The 25,781-nt window shown below is 37.8% G+C and overlaps 2 protein-coding genes across 5 annotated transcripts; both read left to right on the top strand.

Annotated features, from left to right (window-relative positions):
• Positions 1-1,885: 1,885 nt before the first annotated feature.
• On the top strand, positions 1,886-25,781 carry LOC112576268 (E3 ubiquitin-protein ligase TRIM33-like). 4 transcript variants are annotated; one of them, XM_025258605.1, is made up of 8 exons: positions 1,886-2,000; positions 2,875-4,013; positions 4,538-4,603; positions 5,560-5,718; positions 6,068-6,220; positions 6,710-6,886; positions 7,749-7,825; positions 25,645-25,781. In XM_025258605.1, exons 2-7 carry the CDS (start codon positions 2,889-2,891, stop codon positions 7,779-7,781), a joined length of 1,713 nt encoding a protein of 570 aa, XP_025114390.1. In that variant the 5' UTR covers positions 1,886-2,000; positions 2,875-2,888; the 3' UTR covers positions 7,782-7,825; positions 25,645-25,781. The 4 variants fall into 4 exon arrangements, with proteins under 4 accessions (XP_025114390.1, XP_025114388.1, XP_025114387.1 ...); XM_025258603.1 differs by lacking the exons at positions 4,538-4,603; positions 5,560-5,718; positions 6,068-6,220; ... (1 more) ...; positions 7,749-7,825; positions 25,645-25,781 and adding exons at positions 11,785-11,802; positions 12,320-12,394; positions 13,965-14,138; ... (1 more) ...; positions 15,460-15,639; positions 15,891-16,911 and having other exon boundaries at positions 2,875-3,977; XM_025258602.1 differs by lacking the exons at positions 4,538-4,603; positions 5,560-5,718; positions 6,068-6,220; ... (1 more) ...; positions 7,749-7,825; positions 25,645-25,781 and adding exons at positions 11,785-11,802; positions 12,320-12,394; positions 13,965-14,138; ... (1 more) ...; positions 15,460-15,639; positions 15,891-16,911 and having other exon boundaries at positions 2,875-3,980.
• On the top strand, positions 17,680-22,799 carry LOC112576294 (transcription intermediary factor 1-alpha-like). Its single transcript, XM_025258646.1, has 6 exons — positions 17,680-17,889; positions 18,545-19,606; positions 20,333-20,491; positions 20,821-20,973; positions 21,711-21,890; positions 22,164-22,799. The coding sequence occupies exons 2-6, from the start codon at positions 18,878-18,880 to the stop codon at positions 22,194-22,196; spliced, it is 1,254 nt and encodes a 417-aa protein (XP_025114431.1). The 5' UTR covers positions 17,680-17,889; positions 18,545-18,877; the 3' UTR covers positions 22,197-22,799.

Genomic DNA, 25,781 nt, shown 5'->3' with positions numbered 1-25,781 from the left:
TGGTCAGGCCAGTCATTGCTGCTTCTTCTGCGAGCCGAGTGAGCTTTGTCTGTGCGTGTTGTTGCTTGTGGGACACCAGGCTGATGTCATCCGCAAAGTCAAGATCCTCAAGTTGCCTGGCGAAGGTCCACTGAACGCCCGTGTTGCTGTTAGAGGTTGTTCTTCTCATGATCTAGTCTATGACGATCAGGAAGATAGTTGCTGAGAGCAGACAACCTTGCCTCACTCCAGTCCTCACTGCGAAGGGGTCAGTCAGCTTACCCTTGTGTATCACCCGGCATGTCTCGTTCTCATACAACTGCTGGATGATGGCAATGAACTTTGGTGGAAATCCGTAGTGCTGCATCAGTTTCCAGATGGTTTCTCTGTCTACGGAGTCAAAGGCCTTCTCAAAATCTACAAAGTTTATGAATAGTGGTGACTGCCATTCGATGGACTGTTCGATAGTAAGTCGCAGAGTAGCGATTTGGTCGGTACATGATTTTCCCTGCCGAAACCCTGCCTGTTCTTGCCTAAGTCTCCTATCGAGGGCGGTTTTCAGTCGCTCCAGGATGATTTTGGTCAACACCTTGCTTGGAATGGACAACAGCGTAATCCCTCGCCAATTGCTGCACTGTGTTAACTGCGCATGCGCTTAATAATTCTTTTTCTTGGGTTACGCGCCGTTTTATTGCGCTATTATTAGAATTTCGAAATGATTCGCTTGTTGATTTGCATTGATTGATAAATTATTTAGTATTTCCTCGTGTACATTCATTCAATATTGTACACAATGTAATGTGCATTTTCTGTAAAAAGCTCGAGTGTAGAACGTGCACATGGAATCAATACTGATCAATAAGGAAATATAAGACACAAACACAGGCAGACAGAAATTCTCTCTGTCACTAAGACACATGCATACACACGCGCTGACAGAGATTTCGATGTGCAAGTATGGCATTACTGACCACTTGAAATCAATCAGAACTCCATATATGTATTTCTGCATATATACGTGTCTTGATTATTTGTTGTATCTGTAGTATATATTCTTAGATATATGTAGATGTTAAAGATGTAATATCGAAAGTTTTAAAGCAAATCATTTTTATATATGTGTAGACAAGATTTTTTTGGTAGATATATTTGTCTTTAGAAAGGACAGGCTAATGGAATGTAGGTGTCATTGAGCTGCTGTTTTATTTTTACCTTGGAAAGGGACAGGAAATAAGGAAGAAAGAAGGTGTAGAAGGCGAGCAATAGGTTTGTGTTTTTAAATAAGGGTTCCTGAAAGGTCAAAACGTGTTAGGTAGGGATGAATGAAAAAAAGATGATTTATTGTGCTTTGTTTTAATTGTGGGGTCGTCTCTTCCTTTAATGAGTCGAGGAAAGTGATATTCTTCTCCTCGGTTTATAAACAGGAAAGAAAAAGAAGTCCTGACAAGTAAATTTGTCGAATTGAGCCTGTTAAGGTTTTCAGGAGCGGAAGAATCATAGATGGACATAGGAATACAGATTCCTTTAGACTAGACCAATGGGTAGGAACGGCAGACAGATGTGATCTGGCTGACACAAATGAGAAGACGACGTAGTCTTGTAAGTCATTCACTGACAATACCCGGTATCCCCACATGAATCGTGAGCGGACACATGAGAGTGTCTAAACGATTTAAACCATTAAAATCGACAACATCCTGATGTCAATCCAGTATTAGCTGTGCCAAACGAAGGTGACATCCAGGCGATGGCAGTCCCACACACAAAGGGATTAATAAAGAGGGGAGGATGCAGTCATGTGCCTGAGTGACGCCTGTCTCCTGTGCTAAACACACCAAACACAAGTAGTGAAACATTACTAGGGAGATGAACAGATGGGATAAATGAAAAAGAAAATCAATGCTAGTCTACTCACCAAGAAACGGAAATCCCCAATGAAGAAGAACAATCAATACACGAGAGTCACGTGATCTTTTGACGCAGACCATCATTGAGGCGTTCGTCTGTTCTATTTCTTAAAGGTGAGACTTTCTTGTTGTAATATTAGTAATTAACTTAGTAAATTATAAAGGTAATCGCTGTAAATTCATTAGAAATGTTTTATGATGTCTGTTACCCGTTTGTCAAATGATGTTGACACACCTTTAATCCACCTGACACATCAGTTTTCTCTGACTCAGCTCGCTGAACTAGTGGTGTGCTTATTATGACTTTACTAGGTTCTATCAGTTGTAGTGTATATTGACTTATTTTTGAAAGACTAGACACCATGGCTAACTAAAGACACTTTTTTTTGTACATGAGGAGTGCATACTTTTTGAACTATTATAGAAAGCGAACATGACTGACAGAAGCCATTTGCTTCCGGAAGTACAAGATCCAATCCCACTTTTTGCAATATTGCCATCATTTGTTGTTAGGATGAGATTGTTATTGTGTGTTGTGTGTCTTATCTCATGTTATGGCTACAAATTTTTATCCGGACTTATAGACAATAAAATAGAACAGAATCCCCGCCGATCTTTTGGGTGATAACAGGAATACCTCGCTAAAACAGCAGAATATGGGAGGCAATTCTGGAAATGTCACTGTACTGGCTGATGACTTCCCTCCCTTTCAGCGGTTTAAAACAGTGCTCGAGGGTACAAAGGGAGGACTATGTTAGAGTACAGAGAAAGGAGTGTATTAAACAGCTAGTTAGGGTACAGAGATTGAGTTTAAAGATAAAGCTTCAGGAAGATGGGGAATGTTTGCCTCGATACACTAAACACGTTTATTTTACTTTATCGCTATACTAATAATAAAATAAAAGTGTAAAAAAATGGTTTATCTATTTTGACGAGCCGCTTTCTTGTGAATTAAAACATATACATTTCTTACATTTTTTTATTTCAGACTGGCATTTTAACATGGAGGTAGTAGTTCAACCACACGAGCGAGAGTGTGCTGTGTGCACCAATGACTTCACCACACCAAAGATTCTACCCTGTGGTCATCTCCTGTGTCGACAATGTGTCATTTCCTGGATGGACTCTAAATCTGACGCTGGTTGTCCTCTGTGTACCTGTCCTATAGTAGAGCATCAAGGTAATTCATCTCAAAGTTCAGCTGATGTTATTGACGCCCTGCCTACAGACTCTGTGATGGAAGCGATAGTAGAAAGTTCTCGTGTGCTGGGAAAGGATGACATGTGCACTGTATGTGATGACGTCAGAGCTGAGTACATCTGTATGCAGTGCCTGGAAAAGATGTGTCCATCGTGTACTAAGATACACAAGAAGATGTTAGCTACCCGCAGTCACGAGGTGGAGAGTGTCAGCACTGTGACACCTGAACGTCTGGCTGCCAGCCGCCCTGCACTGTGTGCTGACCACGGCGACAAACAGGCGGAGGCATTTTGCGCTGATCATCACCTTAGTATCTGTGCATCGTGTACCTCCATCAAACACAGAACATGTCTAGTTGTGAGAGATATCAACGACGAAATGAAAGCGGCTGAAAATGCACTTTGTGGTTTGACTGACCAGCTGGTTCAGGCCGAGTACAGTCTGAAGCAAGGTACAGAGCAGCTCGCCATACGTCTTCAGAAGGTGGAGGACATGGAACAAGAAGACATGACACAGGTAGACAAGACATGCGACAAACTTCAGATCATGGTGGAAAACTGTCGAAAAGAACTGAAAAAAATGATACATGATTCAAGTTTACAAGTGAAGAATTCGTTATTGGAAGTTAAACGAGAACTCGACAAACGTCTAGGGAAAGTGACGTCACACAGGAATATAGTGACGCGAGCTAGAGCTGTGGCGCCACGTGCGGGGCTAATACACGTCACCCAGGCTCTGACAGACAGGGTCAACAGCCTTCACCTTAACGCCGATGTAGATGAACTGTCTTTGATGACTCCACCTGAGATAAGTGTGGAATGCTACAACGAATTGGAAAAAGCCATAGAGAATAAACTACATCAATTTCAACAACAACAACAACAACAACAACAACAACAACAACAACAACAACACACCAAACAAAAAGTATCCTTTTCTTTCATCTTGTCACATGTTTAAGCTGTTTTTTAAAAAATAATTTAGTGCCGGTATGCTATTACTTGTATTTTAGTTACTAGCTTTTCGCTGACTTGTCAATCTTTCCTTTGGAAGAGGCTTAGTATTATTATATATATATATATGTTTACATGCAAATTAAACTGATTTTTTTTGCGTGTAGCGTTAAACTACATCCATAATTTAGCGTCTTGTTTTTCAGTCTATGACATTGTTATTTCTTTCTAGTGCGGAGCCAAAACTTTTAGTGATGATTCAATTATGTTGATGTTTTTATAAGTGATCTGAGAGCTACAGGAATAGAAATTAGTTTAAGGAGTGTTCGAAGGCCATTCTTTCAAGTAGACAGAGAGTCCTATTGACCAGTGACATAACAACTCCTAACGCGATGAATGTTAAACATTACAAATGGGGTCTGAATTAATATAAGCTCTGGACTTCGAAAGAGGAACGATTGTTTTTTTTTTAAAGTGAGAAAACTTTTCTTGGTTCAGGAGCAGCAAAGACAGGAAGTTAGCATATCATTCAGAGCAATCACCCATGCCTACCTAAGTGACGAGGTAATATCATGTATTCATGTGTGTGGGTTAATATTATTCTGACAAAATACTTGAAAAATATTTTTTTCTGGCTCCTTTTCGGGTATAACAAAAGTATTGAATTATTATATCTTCGGTGTCAATTACTTGCTGTGTTACTGACTTACTTTATGTTATATATACAAAATTACATATCGCTACCAAAATAATTATAATTTCATATTCACTGTAAGAATTTTACTTTCGAGGCATAAACTGTGTAGCCGATAAATCTCAATATTGAATACTTCATTCAATCGCTCTTTGTGAAGCAATGTTCGTTCTTGTTTCCTGCGCTAAATAATTGATTTTGTAGAGTTACGGTATTTCTATTGTACTTACTAGTTTTTTAATATACATCGTGTGTTAACATAAATAGCCTAGTCAAACGCCTGTAATGTTCTACTTAATCCTTTTTTTTATTCCGTCTGAAAGAAAAGCGGGACAATCTATTTACTTAGTTCAAAATAACTTTTAGCTCCAAGCAAACACATTCTAGGCTGAGAGCAATATAATGTGTTCACGTGTGTATGTGTGTGTTTGATAGAACAATAGACAGCTGAAGTGTCAAACATGTCATTGAATGTCAGCTCTGACATTGTACCTGGCAAGACATAATCAAAGTGTTTCTCTTAATCTTCTTCGAACAAATGTATAGGTTTGTGTATGGTATGTAGTGATGTAATGTAAGGGAAGTGTATTCTCCTACACACAAATATTTAAAATTAGAGTATGATTGCAGATCTTAAAAAAAAATAACCGTCTTATAAAGTACAACTAATAACACTAATTATTAAATCATTTGAGTTATTAAATATTAAAATAATATTAGTGTTTTATATTTCGATTTTCTTAACTATTTATTACTAAACATTATAAATGTCGAGTAAATATCTGTTAATAAATTTTATTGACACGAAAAGGGACTTTATTTACAGTTGGACGCACAGCCACCAGTCCTTGTGTTCGACGACAACTGCGGAACCAACATTCGTCTGACGAACGATAACAGGACCGCGGAGAAGATAAATCAAGATGACTTCCGTAACGGGGAGGTTGTGTCACGTGACGCTATGGTGCCGAACGTCTTGTATGAGGTAAGATATTAGGCTAGAATGATGATGACGACGACGACGACGACGACGACGACGACGATGATGATGATGATGTTACTAATAAAAACCAGAACAAAAATATACTTAATCACTTTTTTATAATGCAAAGACGCAAACAAAATAATTAATCTGTAATTTGTTGTTTTAGTTTTTTTTTTAAATAGCTTACTCTAATTTAAAGAAAGGTTACTTAGAACAGTAGTTTCAATTAACAGTGTCTGTGTTTGGTCACTGTTTAACTTTACTGAGAGAAAGAAATATTTTAGTCTACGAAGTTGCCCTAATCAGCTGTTACGTTTTTGCATGTCATGACAATTTAATATTGACACAGGTCAGAGTGGACGCAGCATCATATAAGAACAACAAGTTAACATTGGGAGTGACAAGAATTTCTCCTGCACGTCTCCCTGTGACAGAGTTGTCTGTAGACCTTAATGATACTATTATCATCTCGTGCGGTGCGGTCCTCTACCAGGAAGAATTTGTAAGTTTTATGGTTTCCAGCTCCTACATAAGACTTTGTGCTTTGGGCTTTGCATAAAAGTTAAAGCTTTATTATCATTCCCTTTTTTTTACCCTTGTATACAACAAAGCATTCGTGAAGTTTTCGTTCTATATTCTTTCTAATGAGCACTTAAAATTCAGTGACAAATACTATTGCTTAAAATTAAATTTAAAAGATTTTTCCCTACTGTAAATAAAAACATACGAACATCTCATCATATAGAATAATGATAACATGAAAACCTTCAATAACAGATGTGTAAATGTTGACGTAGACAGGTGGCAGCTTTTCTTTGTAAATCAAGTCACGATACAATCAAATCAATCTTGTCTCTACCTTATCGTACAGAGTTAAATGAAAAATTGTGGAACAGGGCACGCTAGAATTAAAGACGAGGACTAAGCTAGAATGCTCACCTATCGCTCAATATTTTATTAAAAGGTAAAAGTATCAGGTATTTGTCTTTAGGCGTTGACCACGCTCGGAAAAGGTCTCGAGAGACTTGAAGTCGGGAGTCGAGTTGGGTTACTGGTGGACTCATCAAACTACCTTCACCTCTACATTAACGGACTGGACCAAGGTGTTGTTAAGCGTTTCACACCGCCCTGTTTTGCCATCTTTAATATCTTCAGTTCAATAACAAAGGTGAGAGACAAGTACTCATTACATTACACATTAGAGTTTGTGATTGCTTTGGGAGACTATAACGACTATTGAACTAAGATAACGTGAAAATGTTTATAAATTTTCAGTTAACGAATAATAAAGAGTGAACCATTTTATTACTGAACACATTGTCAAACGTGGCCGGCAAAGAATGTACCTTTTGTGGAAGTTAAATAGCTTCTGTGTTAGCAGAGCAATTGTAGGTCGTTTTTACCAATCTTTCATTGAGAGTCTTTTATCCTTCTCATTTGTATGCCTGTTTCATAATCTATCTGTTCATGACAGGAACAGTTTGAATAAAACTGTCCACATCTGTTCCAAGATAATTGGTATTAAACAGAGGGACCTGACTTCCTTCTGTAATCAACAACTATTTAGGAAAGCTTCCCGCATTCTGTCCATACCTGAGCATGTGCTAGCGGGAGAATTTGTTTTATTAAGCTCCGGTAATCGCTATGCCATGCCAGTATGCAAAAGCAATAGGCATCTGAAATCTTTTGTGCAATCCGCAGTCCAACTATTCAATCACAGATGAACTGTCAGCGGTGTGTGATGGGTAGGTGTGCATGTGTGTGTGTGTGTGTGTGTGGGTGTGTTTTGGTTTTTTTGTCGTTTTTTTCCCCCATATACATATATTTTGGAAACAGGGCACATCTCCCATCTAAATTGCCCGTTGGGATTAATAAAGTCGGTTGTTATTATTGTTATTGTTATTGTTACCTACTTTCTAGTTCTTACGTACAGGAGTTTGTTTTGTAAAGTGGACACTTGTACAAAAAATCCTTGTTCTATATAGAAATCATTAGGTTTTGTACCTGTTTCTTTATTGTCTGTTGAACAGGTGACAGCCCTTCCTACATCTACGATGACATAAGAAATATCAGAGAAGAAGGCTGAGACAGTAAATGATGTTCATGTGTAAGTTACTGTTCACCTACAGTTAAAATGTAGTTAAACCGATCCACTCTTCTGTCCAGTTCCTCTCACTCGGTAACAAAGATGTTGACGATAGTAGCAGCCGACAGATGTTTTGTACAACAGCGGAAAAGGTGGAAGAGTCACACACATACAGACTGTGCTGGACTCTTTCAGGAATACGGTCTCGATTTAATTAATTTCCTCTGTTTCTGCTGTCCACTAACTAAAGTTATTACTCACATTTAAATGATTTTGTCAGACTTTGGAATTCTGTTTGATTCTATCTAAGGTTTAAAGCGTGTTGCTCATACAAGATGATTCGCTGTAATCATCAACAAGTATGTACTGCGCATGCGCTGAATAATTCATTTTTTTAGGGTTACTGGATTTCTATTGTACTTATTAGTTTTTCAATATACATTGTGTTTTAACCTGTTAATAGCCTTGTCAATATTACTAAAATATGTACAATTCAGTTGTGTATTTGTTCAATATAATACAAAGCAAACGCTGTCCTGCGGTTAGGTAGAAAGAAGCTGTCAACTCCCCGATACTTTGTCAGTGTATTACTCTTTTACTAACAGTCCTGTTCTCTGTTCTTCATACAACTGACCGAGCCAAACAATGAGAGATGACATAAGATTGTTGCACATCTGTGTCCAGCCATTTCTGTTTGGTGCCTAATTATCCTGTGGGGCCACACTCATGGTGATGTGTAACACTGCTTTTCAAAGTTCAGCTTTTTCTTTAAATGAATCAAACACAAAAATAGACTAGAAACATGGAAGGAGCGAGATGCAGGATAACACGAAACGCATCTTGTTACCAGAACATGGCAGGTGGTGTGAGCTTCTTCATAACTAACACATACACGGAATGTACCGGTGTGTTCACACACTTGTATACTGACCTTGTAACGATAAGTATCCGCTAAATAATTATTCTACTTCTCCAAGGAATTCAGCCCCATTATACCAGTGGGCTCATATTTATATACAGTATAGACCTGAAGGACACACACCAACCTGTTTGATGTATGTGTGGAACAGCGAACATCCATAAGCCTAATCAGGTGTGAAATGGGTACCTGGCTCCTTAGGGGCTGTGGACATAAGGCGATGATGTACACGGGGTGGGCGCCGCCTCAAAAAAACCAGAGATAAGAGCTGTAACACCTTACTTCACTACAACTGTTAACATTATGTAATTACCTTTGCTTCTTACTACACATTTGTCATCAAGTCTTGAATTGTTGCATGTAATAAAGATTTGATTGAAATGTGTTTGTGTCGAGTTTAATTAATTTGATAAGAAATGCTGAAAGTCTGCGAGCCTGACAGACACATTCAGTCCGGTTTGCTAACCTAGTGACCCGTGCGGCGATTGTGTGTGTTGTGGGTAAGGTGAGGGTCAGCGATCGACCTTCAAAGAAGTGTCTGTGACGCAAAGACTGACAATGACGTCATTGAGGTAAAATATATGACGTAAGAGCAGAAATAGGACTTTGCCGAGACTGACCGAGTGTCCTCTGCTGGAGAGAGACTGCAGTCAGTCTGACAGTCAGTGTCCACTGCATGTCAGTCTGCCATCATGGGGGATGTGATTGGTGCTGAGTAAACATCTCCGCTGTGTTTGTGACTCTGTCTGTAACCTTTGTTTACAGAAAAAAGATCAAACGAGTTTAGTAACCGTCCTTACAACTACAGCCGGTCTCTCTTCAACATTCAAAAGCCAAGCAGCGTTGGCAGCGAGGTTAACGAAAACGTCTCGTAAGAATAACAACAAGGAAAAGACATCAGCAACACAGCTGTAAACGGTCACATCAGAGCAACGACAGTCACAACTTGTACACTGACAAAGAATTCGGGCTAAATATTTAATTTATGTTAAAATGTCAACATGTTAAAATAAACAGTCATTCTTATGACTGTCAGGTGAGGTCCACAAAGATAACCTCTAGTGATAGCGAGGACTTAATCTCAACGAAAAGTTCTCTAATCTTTAGTCTAAAGTACGAAGATAAACTGTCAGGCCAGATTCAGTCTTACCTCAGTTGTTTGTTTTGAAGGACACGGTGAGTAAACTGTACATTTTTACACTGCACATTCACTAACATTCAGGTCAGTGTGTAACAAACCGCCATCATCATGATCTACAGTGTGACTTTAGCAGGTAAGTCCTTGTACAGTGACATTCATTGCGGCAGATAGGTTGACAGTTTCTTTTAACGGTCAAAAATGCATAAAAACTGAAAGTAAGGTATTAGAGGAAAAGCGCTTAAATATTATGTCTTGTTTATGACATAAACGTTTCTACCCAGTTCATCAGTCAGTCTTGTACAATAAGATCGTTTTATACATTACTAAAATAGCGTTTGTAATGTCAAAACTATAATGGACTAATATTTTAAACTAGCTGCTGCCGCTTGTGATGTTTCTATTTTTATTTAGAGTAAAAACCAAATACTACTTTACTAATTAAAAAAAAATAATAAAAGTAGTGATGTGAACACCAGGATTTCTAAATTTTTTTCTTTAAGGCAACAGAAAGTTGTTATACTTCTTATTTATCTGTTACTTTTTGGGGTTACTTTTGAGAATTGTAGAACGAGGGAAAAGGCGCTTGAATAAAAAAATGTAAATATTCAGCAAAGAAAAAGATGCTCTAAAACTGTAATTGGTCTGACTGTCTTTAGGGTTGTTTTTTTTCTTTTTTCTCTCCTTTGCTTTTCAAACTCACAAATAAATTCATCTGCAAAAGATGTACTTGAAATTTTTTCAGAATAAGATTTTTTTTAAATTCCATTAATTTTCATGCTTTGTGTCATCAGTGCCTTTGAATCCAAGATGTCTCTATCACATGAAAGAGAGTGTGCTGTGTGCACGAATGACTTCACCGCTCCAAAGATTCTACCCTGTGGTCATCTCCTGTGTCGAGAATGTGTCATTTCCTGGATGGATTCCAAACCTGATGCCGGGTGTCCGTTGTGTAGATGTCCTATAGTACAGCAGTCAGATGGAAGTTCGTCCGACACTGTTGACGCCCTGCCGACAGAATTTGCGATGGAAGCGCTGGTGGAGAGCGCTCGTGTGCTGAGTAAAGATCACCTTTGTTGTGTGTGTGAGGACGTCAGGGCGGACTTCATCTGTATGCAGTGTCAGGTCATGATGTGTTCAGCCTGTACAAAGGTTCATAAAAAGCTCCCAGTGACCCGCAGTCACGATGTGGAGAGTGTCAGCACTGTGACACCTGAACGTCTGGCTGCCAGCCGCCCTGCACTGTGTGCTGACCACGGCGACAAACACGCGGAGGCATTTTGCGCTGATCATCACCTTAGTATCTGTGCGTCTTGTTCGTCCATCAAACACAGAACATGTTCAGCTGTGAAAGATATCAACGACGAAATGAAAGCGGCTGAAATAACACTTTGTGGTTTGACTGACCAACTGGTTCAGGCCGAGTACAGTCTGAAGCAAGGTACAGAGCAGCTCGCCATACGTCTTCAGAAGGTGGAGGACATGGAACAAGAAGACATGACACAGGTAGACAAGACATGCGACAAACTTCAGAGCATGGTGGAAAGCTGTCGAAAAGAACTGAAGAAACAGATACATGATTTAAGTTTACAAGTGAAGAATTCGTTATTGGAAGTTAAACAAGAACTCGACAAACGTCTGGGGAAAGTGACGTCACACAGGAATATAGTGACGCGAGCTAGAGCAGTGGCGCCACGTGCGGGGCTAATACACGTGACCCAGGCTCTGACAGACAGGGTCAACAGCCTTGACCTCAATTCCCATCTAGATGAAGGCTCTTGGATGACTTCACGTAAGATAAGTGTGAAATTCTACAACGAATTGGAAAAAGCCATAGAGGATAAACTACATCAATTTCAACAACAACAACAACAGCAGCAGCAGCAGCAGCAGCAGCAACAACAACAACAACAACAACAACAGCAACAGACCAAGCCTAAAGTATACAGTTCTTTCATCCTGTAATATGTTTAACCTATATTTTTAGAAATAATTTTAATTTATTTTTTTTATCTAAGTTACTCGCTATTCACTGACTTGTCATTCTTTCATTTGGAAGTGGCTTAGTATTATTATACAAACACTTACATGCAAATTAAACTCCGTTTGGTGATTTGTACGCATCAACCATTAAACTACATCCATATCTTAGCTGTTAGGTGTTTATTCCATGAAAGACGGTTACTTTTAAATGCAAATCCGAAACATTTAGATGTGAATAAATTATGTTAATGTTTTATGTTATATGTGATCTGAGAACTAATAGACTAGAGTTAGTTTAGTGAGTGTTTCAAGGCCCCTTCTTTAGGTAGCCAGAAAGTCCTATTGACCAATCACAAAGCAATTCCTAAGGCGATAAAAGTTAAACATTACAAACAGGGACTGAATTAATATAAGCTTTGGACTCTGAAAAAGGAGAGATTGGTTGTTTTTAGCGAGAAAACTTTTTTTAATCCAGGACCAGCAAAGACAGGAGGCTAACACATTACTCACAGAAAAGATCGCAAACACCCGTGTCGACCTAAGTGAGACGGTAATATCAAGTATTGATGTTTGTGTATTAATATTATTCTGACAAAATACTTGAATAAACGATTTTTTTTTGCTGATTTTTGGGTTAGTTTCAATTACACTAAGATGTAAACACAAATAGTGTATACAAAAAGTATTCGATTATTATATATTGGCTGTAAATTACTTGCTGTATTACTTATTTTATTTGATAAGTGTAAAATCGGTACACGGACTTTTCGCCGACGGACGTTTCACCGCCAGACGTTTCGGAGCCGGACGTTTTGCCGACTGGACGTTTCGCCGCTGGACGTTTCGGAGTCGGACATTTTGCCGACCGGCGTTTCGCCGCCGGACGTTTCGGCGCGGGGCACTTCATTTCGGCATTTCAGGCGGGACCTTTAGCCGAAGTCAAGTGTGGGACGCCCCTTAGCTCACACATTTCTCTCGCCATTGTATCAATGTATCAGTCAACTCTCTCTCACTATCCCTCCTCATATAAACCGTTAGCTCACACATTTCTCTCGCCATTGTATCAATGTTTTTTCTCAAAGCTGTTGCGCATAATCTGTGACAATCAAAGTGAACTGTCTGTGAAGTCTGTGTGTAAAATTTGTTTGAAATAAAGAATTATTGTGTAATCTAGTAGTTACTTTCATTCTTTGAGAAGTAAGTAAGCTCTCTCTCTCTCTCTCTGACATAATGCGGCAAAACGTCCGACTCCGAAACGTCCAGCGGCGAAACGTCCGTCGGCAATACGTCCGCACACGGTAAAATCATATATCTTTACCAAATTAAACTATAATTTCATAAACCCTGTAAGAATTTTATTTTTAATGCATGAAACTTTGTAGCCGATAAATCTAAAGATTGAATACTTTACTTTATCGCTGTTTGTGAAGCAATCTTTGTTATTGTTTAGTCAACGATTAAAAAAACAAACAAACAATGAGAATTATGCAATGGTAAATAAATGCATGTAAGGTTGAAAACACTTTCTAGGCTAAAATGACAATAATGTGTGCAAGTCTCTGTTTGTATGTGTGTTATAAAATATATTTAATTTTAGAACAATAGACAGCTGATGTGTGAAATATGTCAGGACCGACATTGTACCTGGCAAGGCATTAAGCAAAGTGCTTATCTCAATACCTTACATCTAAAATAAAAGTAAACAAACACACTCACAGACACATCCACTTCTAGCTCGTTAAAATTATTTCAGAATGTATGTTTTAATAAAATGCCAAAATGTGTAGTATTGTATCTGCCAGCCGTTAAATGTGTATATTATCACATCCCCAGTAACTTATTTAAACAAATGTATAGGTTTTTGTGTGGCATATTGTGATGTAATGTATGGCAAGTGGATTCTTCCACACACAAATATTTATAATTACTGTATAATTGCAGATATTAACGGAGAAATAACCCGTCTTATTAAGTATAACTAAAACACAAATACCAAAACATTTGAGTTATTAAATATTAAAAGAATATTACTGTATTGTATTTCGATTTCTTAACTTTTTATTACTAAAATTTATTATTGTCCAGTAAATATCTGTTAATAAATTTTTTGACACGGGAAGGGACTTTATTTACAACTGGACGCACAGCCACCAGTCCTTGTGTTCCACGAAAACTGCGGAAACAGCATTCGTCTGACGAACGGTAACAGGACTGCGGAGAAGATAAATCGACTTTTCTTCAGTAACGCGATGGTCGTGTCACGTGACGCTATGGTTCCGAACGTCTTGTATGAAGTAAGATATTAGGCTACAATGACGATGACGACGACGACGATGACGATGACGAAGGTGGTGATGATGATGATGATGATGATGATGATGATGATGATGATGATGATGATGATGATGATGATGATGATGATGATGATGATGATGATGATGAATGTTACTAATAAAAACAAAACAAAAATACTCATATGCACTTTTTTATAGTGCACAGACGCAAACAAAATAATCCGTAATGTTTTGTTTAGAGTTCCTTTTTAAAAAGCTGAAGTTACTTTAAAGAAAGTTTACTTAGATGAGTAGTCTCAATTCATAGAGTCCGTCTTTGGTCACTTTTTTACTTTACTGAGAGAAAGACCTACTTAAGTCCACTTAGTTACCCTAATCAGCTGACACAGTTTGCCATGTCATGACACTTTAATATTGACAGGTCAGAGTGGATGCAGTATCACTTAACAACAACGAGTTATCATTGGGAGTGACAAGAACTTCTCCTGCATATCTCCATCTGACAGAAGAGCATCGAGACCTGGAGGATTCTGTTTTTGTCTCTTACAGTGGGATCTACTACTATGGACAACATGTACGTTTAATGGTTTGAAGTCCGTACAAAGGGCTTTGTTCCTTGGTCTATGTATACAAGTTGAAGCTAATTATCATTTCCTTCTTTTTACCTTTTTATACAACAAATCAGTTTTAAACGTTTAGTTCTATATTCTTTCTATTTCAAATGAGCATATAAAATTCAGTGACAAATACTTTTTCCCTAAAATTAAATGTAAAAGATTTCTTAACTGTAAATAAAATCCTGCAAACATCCCATTATACAGAATAAGGTAAACAAAAAAAAAACAAACAAACAAACAAAAAACACCTGAGTACCGGGTGTCTATATGTTGACGTAGACACGATGAAAGCCAAAAGAATATGCTTTTTAGGTGGCTAGGCACAGTAAATTTTATAAACGTGTACCTCAAGAATGGAAATGGGTTATTTACCTAGATTTCTGGGAATGTTATCTCAAGCTGAGGAGTAACCCGTGAGAAGAAAGACAACGAAGGCTTTAACTGATGTCAATAAATCAGTCGTTACTCGTAAATGAAAATCTCTTTCCTTTGTACATAAAGTCACGATACAATCAGATCAGTCCCATCCCTACCTTACATTTTATTTTTCTGAAGAAATCAAGCATTTCTTTTTTTTCGTACGCAGTTCCATGAATAATTGTGGAACAGCGCAGGCTAGAAATAAAGACTAGGATTAAGCTAGGTTACTCACATCCCGCTTAGTATTTTATTTAAAGGTAAAAATATCAGGTATTTGTCTTTAGGTGCGGACCAGGCTGGATAAAGTTCTTAGAAGACTCAAAGTCGGGAGTCGAGTTGGGTTACTGGTGGACTCATCAAACTACCTTCACGTCTACATCGACGGACAAGACAAGGGTGTTGTACCGAAACGTGTGACACCGCCATGTTTTGCTGTCTTTGATATGTCTAGTTCAGTAACAAAGGTGAGAGATACAAGTACAACCGACATTACAAAGAGAAGTTCGGAATTACTTCGGGAGACTATAACGGTCTATTGAACTAAAATAATGTGAAAATGTTTCGGAAATTTTCAGTTAACGATAATAAAGATGAAACATTTTATTAAATACTTTCTAGTTCTGACGTTTCGTAAAGTGGACACTTGTACAAAATTTCCTTGTTCTATGTACAAATCATTAGCTTTGTACCTGCTGCTTTGTTGTCTGTTGAACAGGTGACAGCCCTTCCTACATCTAGGATGACATAAAAAATATCAGAGAACAAGAAGGCTGACACAGTAAATGATGTTCATCTGTAAGTTACTGTTTATCGACAGTTAAAATATAGTTAAACCGCTCCACCCCTTCTGCCCAGTTCTCCTCACTCGATAACAAAGATGTTGACGATAGTAGCAGCCGACAGATGTTTTGTACAACAGCGGAAAAGGTGGAAGAGCGAGACACAGACAGACTGTTGGACTCTATTTTATCAATTTCTTTTGTTTCTGCTGTGGACTTGTAAAATTATTATTCACTTTATAGTGATTTTGACAGACTATAAAATTCTTTTTGATTCTAGTCGCTTTTATCTTTATCGTGAAAGCGTAATGCTCATACAAGATGATTCGCGGTAATCACTAACAAGGATGTACTGCGCATGCGCTGAATGATTCATTTCGTCGGGTTCCAGGATTTCCGTTCCACTTATTAGGTTTTTATTAGGTTTTTTTTAATATACATCGTGTGTTAACCTGTAAATAGCCTAGTCCATATTACTAAAATATGTACAATTCTCTTGTATATTCGTTTAATATTTTACAAAGTTAAATGTGTTTATCCTTCTCTAACCCACTATCTCTGTATTATTTATCGCAGTTTGCTGTATCATTAACAAAGTGGACTATTCTTTCTAGGGGGCTGATCTCTCCAGTTTATATCGCTTTTATTTTTTTAACTGGAAATCATTTTGAGACTTTCTTTTTGGAGTAAACTAAAGGTAATTATTTGTAACCCGTCACATCGACATGAGTCTTAAGTCGGAGATTTTACAAATTGGATATTTTTTAAAATGTACTTGTTTTGGTACCCGTTTGATATATGTGTGGAACATCGAGAATCCTTAAGCCTACTCAGGTGTGAAATGTGCCCCTGGCTCCTTAGGGGCTGTGGACTTAGGGCACATAGGGTAGGCGCCGCCTCACAAAAACCAGAGATAAGAGCTGTAATAACTTACTTTACTACAACTGTTAACATTATGTAATTACCTTTGCTTCTTACTACACATTTGTAATCAAGTCTTCAATAGTTGCTTGTAAATAAAGATTTAATTAAAATGTGTTTGTGTCGAGTTTAATTAATTTGCTAAGAAATGCTGAAAGTCTGCGAGCCTGACAGACACCTTCAGTCCGGTTTGCTAACGTAGTGACCCGTGCGGCGATTGTGTGTGTCAGGGTAAGGTGAGGGTCAGTGACCGACCTTGAAAGAAGTGTCTGTGACGCATAGACTGAAAATGACATCACTGAGGTGAAATATATGACGTAAGAGCATAAATAGGACTTTGCCGAGACTGACCGAGTGTCGTCTGCTAGAGAGAGACTGTTGTCAGTCTGACAGTCTGTAGTCAGTGTCCACTGCATGTGAGTCTATTATCGTGGGAGATGTGATTGGTGTTGAGTAAACATTTCCACTATGTTTGTGACTGTGCCTATAAACATCGTTTACAGAAAAAAGATAAAACGAGTTTAGTAACCGTCCTTACAACTACAGCCGGTCTCTCTTCAACATTCAAAAGCCAAGCAGCGTTGGCAACAAGGTTAACGAAAACGTCTCGTAAGAATAACAACAAGGAAAAGACATCAGCAACACTGCTGTAAACGGTCACATCAGAGCAACGACAGTCACAACTTGTACTCTGACAAACAATTCAGTCTAAATATTTAATTTATGTGAAAATGTCAACATGTTAAAATAAACACAGTCATTCTTATGACTGTCAGGTGAGGTCCACAAAGATAACCTCTAGTAATAGCGAGGACTTAATCTAAACGAAAAGTTCTCTAATCTTTAGTCTAAAGTACGAAGATAAACTGTCAGGCCAGATTCAGTCTTACCTCAGTTGTTTGTTTTGAGGGACACGGTGAGTAAACTGTACATTTTTACACTGCACATTCACTAACATTCAGGTCAGTGTGTAACAAACCGCCATCTTCATGATCTACAGTGTGACTTTAGCAGGTAAGTCCTTGTATAGTGACATTCATTGCGGCAGATAGGTTGACAGTTTCTTTTAACGGTCAAAAATGCATAAAAACTGAAAGTAAGGTATTAGAGGAAAAGCGTTTAAATATTATGTCTTGTTTATGACATAAACGTTTCTACCCAGTTCATCAGTCAGTCTTGTACAATAAGATCGTTTTATACATTACTAAAATAGCGTTTGTAATGTCAAAACTATAATGGACTAATATTTTAAACTAGCTGCTGCCGCTTGTGATGTTTCTATTTTTATTTAGAGTAAAAACCAAATACTACTTTACTAATTAAAAAAAAATAATAAAAGTAGTTATGTGAACACCAGGATTTCTAAAATTTTTTCTTTATGGCAACAGAAAGTTGTTATACTTCTTTTTTATTTGTTACTTTTTGGGGTTACTTTTGAGAATTGTAGAACAAGGGAAAAGGCGCATGAATAAAAAAATGTAAATATTCAGCAAAGAAAAAGATGCTCTAAAACTTAAATTGATCTGACTGTCTTTATGGTTTTTTTTTCTTTTTTCTCTCCTTTGCTTTTCAAACTCACAAATAAATTCATCTGCAAAAGATGTACTTGAATTTTTTTTAGAATAAGATTTTTTTTAATTCCATTAATTTTTATGCTTTGTATCATCAGTGCCTTAGAATCCAAGATGTCTCTATCACATGAAAGAGAGTGTGCTGTATGCACGAATGACTTCACAACACCAAAGATTCTACCCTGTGGTCATCTCCTGTGTCGAGAATGTGTCATTTCCTGGATGGATTCCAAACCTGATGCCGGGTGTCCGCTGTGTAGGTGTCCTATAGTAGAGCAGTCAGATGGAAGTTCGTCCGCCACTGTTGACGCCCTGCCGACAGACTTTGTGATGGAAGCGCTGGTGGAGAGCGCTCGTGTGTGAGTAAAGATCACCTTTGTTGTGTGTGTGAGGACGTCAGGGCGGACTTCATCTGTCTGCAGTGCCAGGTCATGTTGTGTTCAGCGTGTACAAAAGCTCATAAAAAACTCTCAGTGACCCGCAGTCACGATGTGGAGAGTGTCAGCACTGTGACACCTGAACGTCTGGCTGCCAGCCGCCCTGCACTGTGTGCTGACCACGGCGACAAACAGGCGGAGTTCTTCTGCCGCGAGCACCGCCTCGCTGTCTGCTCAGCCTGTAAGACTACCAAACACAAAGTATGCCCCGAAGTAAACTGTCTTAACGATGAAGTAGAGTCAGCTCAAAATTCAATGAAGCACTTGACAAAGATTCTGGCAGAAGCAGAGCAGAAGCTAGAGCAGGTTATAGGTCAGCTGACGTCACGTCTACAGGGAGTTAATGTCAGCGAACAAGAAGACATGGCGCTGGTAGACAAGTCATGTGACCGTCTACACAAGATGGTGGAAGATTTTCGTAACAGGTTTAGGGACAAGATTAGGACGTCACATCTCGAAATAAGGAATTCATTATGTGACGTCAAGACTGACCTTAGCAACCGTCTAGGGAAGGTGACGTCACACAAACACATTGTGACGCGAGTCATCGCAGTGTCACCACGTCCTGCACTGATACACATGACACAGGCTCTGACAGACAGGGTCAACAGCCTGAACTTTAGGTCCGACTGGCAACAAGAAGTGTGGGTAAAGCACTTGTCAAGTGTGGATTGTTGTCAAGAAAAAGTGAGACGGATAGAAAAAGAGCTACTGATGTTGGAGGTAAATGTATTAGTATTTTTTTTTTATTTTATGTTTGCATACTTTTTTAAAAAATATGGTCATCAGAATATTCAAAGCATTTAAAGTTACATCATGAGATTTAGTGTTATTGTTGCATTGACTGTGTGTTTTCGTGCGTGATAGAAGGCAGCAGTTTTAATATTTAAGGAATTCATATGTGTCATGGAATGAAGTACTGTCATTGTATCGAGCAGATTGACAGTTAACTTTAATGTAAACAGATGCCAATGTGGAAGATAAGGAAATGAGAACAAGAATAAGAGGGGTAAGGTGTTATTAAACCGATTAAGTTTTACTTATGATTTTAAAGCTGATTAAAAAAATTATAGAATATTGATTTAATGGTTAGAATTTGCTATTTCTAACGTCTGAAAAAATTCAGACTTCAGTAAACATCAAGACAAAAAACGCCAAATGAATGTGTCTTTTACCTGGTTTTAGGCCTTTCTAAGTAAAAAGAGGATATTTGACTTTTCTACATCATTATGAAGATCCTCTTGTGACTGTTGTTTACTGCTTAAAAAAGAGTAGTTACAGTACATCTAACAACACTAGTGTCAACACATTTTTAGTTTTTAAATATTAAAATAATATTAGTGTTTCATATTTCTATTTTCTTAACTATTTATGACTAAACATTATAAATGTCGAGTAAATATCTGTTAATAAATTTTATTGACACGAGAGTGGAACTTTGATTTACAGCTGGACCCACAGCCACCAGTCCTTGAGTTCCACGACAACTGTGGAGCCAACATTCGTCTGACGAACTGGAACACGACTGTGGAGAAGATAAATCCACTTGCCCTCTGTAACGGGGTGGTCGTGTCACGTGACGCCATGGTGGCGAACGTCTTGTATGAAGTAAGATATTAAGCTAGAATGATGATGATGAGGAGGAGGTGGAGTAATGTCACTTATAAAAACAGAACAAAAAATACTCTTGTGAATTTTTATTTTTTTATAGTACACAGACGTAAATAAAATAATTAATCCGTAATATTTTGCTTCAGTTTTTTTTAAATAGCTGACTCTACTTTAACGAAAGCTTACTAAGAACAGTAATCTCTATTCATACTGTATGTGTCTGGGCAATATTTTTACTTTACCGAGAGAGACAAACTTCAGTACACGTAGTTACCCAAATCAGCTGTCACAGTTCGGCATTTCATAACCTTTTAATATTGACACAGGTCAGAGTGGACAAAGTATCATATAAGCACAACAAGTTATCATTGGGAGTGACAAGAATTTCTCCTGCACGTCTCCTTGTGACAGAGTTGTCTAAAGACCTGGAAGATTCTTTTATCGTCTCGTACATTGGGATCTACTATCGGGGACAATATGTAAGTTTAATGGCTCCAGGTCTGTCTAAATGACTTTGTGATTCGGGTTATGCATAAAAGTTGAAGCTAATTATCATTCCCTTATTTCCCCATTTTTATACAACCAAGCGTTCTAAAAGGTTTACTTCTATATTTTTCTCCATTTCTAAATAGCAGGTAAAAATCAGAGACAAATATTATTTCCTAAAATTAAACGTTTTTTCCCCTACTGTTAATAAAAGCCTACAAACATCCCATTATATAGAATAAGTCTAACAAGAAAAACCTCAGTAACGGATGTGTATATGTTGACGTAGACAGGGTGACAGCCAACAGGTGAGCTGGGATTTGTTATTTAGGCGGCTATGAGTTTCATATCATTCACAGTAAATTTTATAAAAGTGTACCTCACGAATGGAAATGGGTTATTTGCCTAGATTTTTGGGAATGTTATCTCAAGCTGAGGAGTAATCTGTGAGGAGAAAGACATTCAACTAAGGCTTTAACTGATCTCAATAAATCAGTTGTTATTTGTAAATCCAGAGCTCTTGTCTTTGCACATCATGTCACGATACAACGAAATCACTCCTGTCCCTACCTTGTATTTTTCTTCAATCAAGTATCTTTTTTATCGTACACAGTTACATAAATAATTGTGAAACAACGCACGCTAAGAATAAAGACTAGGACTAATTTATGGTACTCACATCCCGCTTACTATTTTTTTAAAGGTAAAAGTATCAAGTATTTGTCTAAAGGTGTTGACCAAGCAAGGAAAAGTTCTTGGGAGACTCAAAGTCGGGAGTCGAGTTGGGTTACTGGTGGACTCATCAAACAACCTTCACCTCTACATCGACGGACAAGACCAGGGTGTTGTAGCGAAACGTGTCCCACTGCCCTGCTTTGCTGTCTTTGATATTTGGAGTTCAGTAACAAAGGTGAGATACAGATGCACGTTACATTACACAGAGAAGTTCGAGATTTGCTAAGGGGGAGGCTATCATGGTCTCTTGAACTAAAAAAAAAAACCGTAAAAATCTTCAGATATTGTCTGTTAATGAATACTAAAGAGGGAACCGTTTTCTTACCTACTTTCTAGTGCTGACGTACAGGAGCTTGTTCGTAAAGTGGACATTTGTCCTGAGTTTGCTTGTTCTATACAGAAATCATTAGGTTTTTTTGTACCTGCTACGTTGTTGTCTGTTAAACAGGTGACAGCCCTTCCTATACCTAGGATGGCATAAGAAATATCAGAGAAGAAGAAAAATATAGTTAAACCACTTAACGCCTTCTGTCCAGTTCTCCTCACTCGGTAACAAAGGTGTTGACGATAGTAGCAGCTGACAGATGTTTTCTACAACAGTGGTAAAGGTTGAAGAGTACACACAGACAGACTTTGATGGCACTTTCATGAATAAAGTCTCGATTTCATCAATTTTGCTCTGTTTCTGCTGTCCACTAAATAAAATTATTACTCACTTTAAAGGGATTTTATCAGACTGTGAAATTCTCTTTGATACTACTAACTCTTTTTCTTTATCAAAGCCTGCTGCTCATAGAAGATGATTCGCTGTAATTATCAGAGAGTATGTACTGCGCATGCGCTGAATAATTCATTTGGTAGGGTTAAGGGATTTCTATTGCACTTATTAGTTTTTTAATTAGCATTGTGTGTTAACCTGTAAATAGCCTAGTTACTATTGCTAAAATATGAACAATTCTTTTTGTGTATCAGCTCAATATGGTACAAAGTAAAATGTGTCTATTCTTCTCCGAAATCCTGCTACAGAATGTACTCATAAAATTAATACTCATTAATAATGAAGTATGAAACACAAACGTACACAAACAACAACCAACATACATTCTTGAAATAAAGAGAATCTAATCATTATGATATAGTTATTGTTCTTATCTGTGTGTTTGCCGTGATTCAGCTGACTTTCTAACGAACGCTATTAACGGGTACAATGTCTAATGAAGATAAGTTTCTAATGGAAGCAATACTGAAGTTTACTAGTATAAAAAAATGGACATTAGCGACAAAGATAGCGTTACACAAGTAGTGGATGAGGATTGGGAAAAAAACTGTTATTGCAATCCAATCAGCATGTACACTCACAGAAACAGTAAAATGCTAAAAAATATTTACCAGTGTGACAAAAGTGAGTATCGAAAAAAAATCATGAAGAAAACTGTATGCTTCACATGCAGTAAGATCTAGAGAACGAGCATGCCACATAAAAATATAAATTTATAGAAGCACAATTTTCATGCCAAACTGTGTTTGCTTATGCACGTATTGCTCCCTAATCGACAGCAAGTGGAACCCTGAGCTTTTTACTGTTCACACCTCATCCATCGTGATTTCTTCAAGTCACGTGGTCACCCAGGTGTTTCTAGTACCTTGAATTCTTACTGCCCTGGCTTCCTGGCAACGTGCCTACAATTATTCTTATTCTGTGTCACAAAATTACCGATCATGATACATGTTTTTAAACAAAGTTCTACATAAAAAATATACGTCAGTGTGTTTAAAGACAAAATATCGTTTTTATATTAATAATTCGTTTGAATTGTCAAAACCCTTTTCTTTACCATATAAAAAGGTAATTATGTACTAAACTGTTTTAACGGGAATTCCCGGATTAGTTGTACGTCTATGAATGTCACGTGACCAACACATCCACAACCTGTCTCGGTAACAAGCAACAGTTGAAGAGAAAAACTTCTCAACTCTGTTGTGTGAAGTATTCAGCTAAACTGTGAGGCAGGTAGATTCAAGCTTCACTCAACTTAACAATTGTTCATTTGAAAGATCCGGTGAGTAAACTCTACAAGTAAACTCTACATGTAAACTCTACATACTTACACCGCTTACATTCGCTAAAATCCGGGTCTGTGTGCAGCTAACCGCCATTTTGTGACCCTGGTATGTCAGCCGTTGTGTGCAGCCATGAGTAAGCTTACGTTTGTAATGACCAGAGCATGATGAAAAGAGTTTCTATTTAAAGTTGCACAAAATTATTAATTTTGTATTAATCTCGACGGTTGCCTAAACCCATTTCTCTACAACAGAAAGAAAGAAAAACAATTATAAAAATCCTACAATTTTTTTTTTAACGGGAATTCCCAATTTAGTAGCCGTAATAAGTGCTACGTGAGCAGCACGGCCTGTGGGAGGAGCGACGAAACTCTCTAGTCTACAGGTAACATTTATCGACTCTTTAGTCTTAACTAATGAGGTCAACTGTCAGGTCAGGCAGATTGAAACCTCACCTAACGTTCATTTGAAAGAGACGGTAAGACAAGCTAACATCAGGGTCAGTGTGTCAAACAAACCGCCTGGCAAACAACAGTGTGACTCAAGTAGGTCAGTGATTATGTCATGACAGTCATTGCTAAACGTATTCAATTAAACTCACTGAGAAATTAATGATTTTAAAGAATAAAGATAAGGTGCTGATTATCGAAGCTTTCCCTCTGACCTAAACGCTATGTATTTTATCAGCTCGGTACTAGTCTAGCACAAAAAGACCGCTTTAGTCCTTAGTATAATTAAGTTATCCAGAAATCAAATACAAGAATTTGTTTTAAAACTCGCTGATGCCGTTAAAAATGTTGTTCCATATTTTTTTAATAAAGAAGAAGGAAAGTATTATAAAGTTATTAATCAGAAATAAAAAAAAAGTCCTAGCTGAAATTCTGATAAACATTTTAATGGCAGAGGCAAGTCGGCTTATTCTTCTTCGTCATTAGCTGCTTCTTTTTCTTTTCTTCTTTTTATTTATCTTCTACTTCTAGAACAATTAAGCGACAAGGACCATGGCTTGCAGAAAAACAATTAGACATAGATAAAAATGCTTGCAAAAAATAGCAAATCCAACAACACAAAGCGATTTACACTATCCTTACTGTCTTTAAAAAAAAAAATTTCACTCACCCTCCATTCCTTTTTAATGAAATAACTCGTGATCTATTACATTCACCATTTAAATATACTTTTCCCCATACCTTAGGATAGCAATAAAAATTCCACTACGTTTCTTTGTTTGGTGTCATAACTAAGATTAAAAGAGGGTTCAGCCCCACAAAAAAGTGTGCTGTGTGCACGAATGACTTTACCACTCCAAAGATTTCCCCCTGAGGTCATCACCTGTGTCGAGAATGTATTATTTACTGAATGGATTCCAGCCCTGAAGCTGGGTGTTTGCTGTGTATATGTCCTATTGTAGAGAAGTCAGATGGACGTTTGTCGGAGAATTCACGATATAAACAAACGCAATCGTCTTTAAGTTAAATTTTATTGTTGGATAGTTTAGTCCTGGTTACTCCTTGAGTACCATAGGGCCGCAATAACACTCATCAGTGGACACGGTACTGGGCAGCCCCCTTCGCCTTACTCAGTTTGGCCGATGTGGTTCTGACGTCCTTTGTTTCGATGTTTATTATTTTTTTTTTCAAGTCTGCTTTGGTCTCCCAACTCTCCTCTTCCCTTAAAGATTCCAGTTAAGTGACTGCTTGGTAATGGTGTCAGATAGTTTGCCCATTTTAATATTAAATGCCCATAGAAAAATTATTATTCCCCTTTGTCCGCTTTATATATATATAAGTCTGCAGTTTAAAGACACAGTTTTGTTTAAAACAAAACTTAACAACTGTGTTTTATGTTTAAATGTTTTATATCTACAGATTTTTTAGAGATGGCTGAGCCACACGAAAGAGAGTGTGCTGTGTGCACAAATGACTTCACGACACCAAAGATTCTACCCTGTGGTCATCTCCTGTGTCGACAATGTGTCATTTCCTGGATGGATTGCAAACCCGAT

Source organism: Pomacea canaliculata, linkage group LG11 (assembly GCF_003073045.1).
Source record: "Pomacea canaliculata isolate SZHN2017 linkage group LG11, ASM307304v1, whole genome shotgun sequence".
Classification (NCBI taxonomy): domain Eukaryota; kingdom Metazoa; phylum Mollusca; class Gastropoda; order Architaenioglossa; family Ampullariidae; genus Pomacea; species Pomacea canaliculata.
The sequence above is the reverse complement of the archived record's forward strand: the minus strand, read 5'-3'. Positions and strand labels throughout refer to the sequence as shown.